We start from the raw sequence: 1,568 nt of genomic DNA on the forward strand, positions 1-1,568 counted from the left end.
AGAACGTGCACAGACCGAGCTCTATCCACACTGTTCATAGATAAACACAAGAATCGTGTTTGCATCTCTGAACACAAGACAACATGAGAAAAGTTGCTCTCTTTCTGCTACTGAATGGACTGTTGGCCATTGGACAAGGTGGGTGACTTCACTAAATGTGTGTTAGTGTTCATGTGTATATTTGAGAGATTGTAATCTGCTTAATTCTGTAGCATTTATTTTGTGTTATTTAATATTTGTATTTTTTTTTTCCAAGCTGATATTGTTGTTGTTGTTTTTTTTTACTTAACTCTACAGGCTGGCAAAACGAATTTGACAGTCCTCTAAGTTTTAAATGTCCTGCAGGCCAGTCAATATCCTCCATCAAGAGGTGAGTACCCCTTATTAAGGTTCATTGAGTTACTAAACATTATTATTAGGGCATAAAAAGTATAATTGTACTCACAAATTGTAAAAATAAATAAATAAATAAAAAAATAAGTTGTGCCAACTAAAAATTGCATAAACTTTTAAATTTTCAATATTAATAATTTAGCAATTATAATTACTGTGATTTTGCATTCAAAACAATAGTTGTTTTTTCTCCATTTCGAATGTAACCGAAGCCAAAACAGCAACCATCATGAGGACCGGCGTTGGGATTTTACCTGCAAACCCACTAACCAGCCGAATGCAGAGTGTTTCCAGTCACCTTACGTCAATGACTTCGACAAAGCCTTCACGTTTGAGTGTCCAGCACAACATGCGATCGCAGGAATGAGCAGCTACCACGACAACTACTATGAAGACAGACGGTGAGCTCTGATGATTGACTGACTCTCACGATTAAACTTTGATTCATTTGAGCTACACCATGTGAACCAATACCATGTTTTCACACAGCTGGCAGTATTACTGTTGTAAAGTGGAGTGCACTTCTGGGAATCCTGGAAAATGTCAATCGACTTCATACGTGAATGCCTTTGATGAGGACTTCCACTGGAATGTGCCTCCTCACAGTGTTCTGGTGGGTGTTGAAAGCTACCATCAAAATTATCAAGAGTAGGTATCATTTCTTTCTTTAGTTATAATTATGCTATTTGTAAGAATTAATAAGTGAACCTATTTTAAGTCAAACATGTCAGACCGTGTGCTCTGTCACTCACTAATGTCACACTTGTTTTACGTCTTTCAGAGACCGACGCTGGAACTACAAGTACTGTGTCAAACCGTGTCTGTAAGACTCAATGATCTCTCAAGGTTTATGAAACCTCTGAAATAAAAGCAAGATAAAAGACAAAAAATGCAGCTGATCTCTGTATTCAATTAATAAGTTGGGTTGTGTGTGAGTGTGTACATATTTAAAAGTACTGAATTCATTGGGTTAAATCTAAACAGTACTTTAAAACTTTCAGTAACATGATTCTTGATGAGACAATGTGGAACAGTTTTACTGAAAGCTGCCTAATCAATCTCTCTAAATAAATGACAAATGTGCCAAAACATCACAATGTTGTCATCCACCAAAACAAAGTATTTATAAGTAATAAATATTTAAATGCACTCTCCACAATTTACAGCACAATGGG

General features: G+C 36.0%; 1 protein-coding gene across 1 annotated transcript; it reads left to right on the forward strand.

The window, feature by feature from the left end:
• On the forward strand, positions 1-1,283 carry LOC127160700 (hemagglutinin/amebocyte aggregation factor-like). Its single transcript, XM_051103354.1, has 5 exons — positions 1-138; positions 298-370; positions 606-794; positions 883-1,041; positions 1,175-1,283. Exons 1-5 carry the CDS (start codon positions 84-86, stop codon positions 1,218-1,220), a joined length of 522 nt encoding a protein of 173 aa, XP_050959311.1. The 5' UTR covers positions 1-83; the 3' UTR covers positions 1,221-1,283.
• The last annotated feature ends 285 nt before the right edge of the window (positions 1,284-1,568 follow it).

Source organism: Labeo rohita, unplaced genomic scaffold (assembly GCF_022985175.1).
Source record: "Labeo rohita strain BAU-BD-2019 unplaced genomic scaffold, IGBB_LRoh.1.0 scaffold_434, whole genome shotgun sequence".
Lineage (NCBI taxonomy): Eukaryota > Metazoa > Chordata > Actinopteri > Cypriniformes > Cyprinidae > Labeo > Labeo rohita.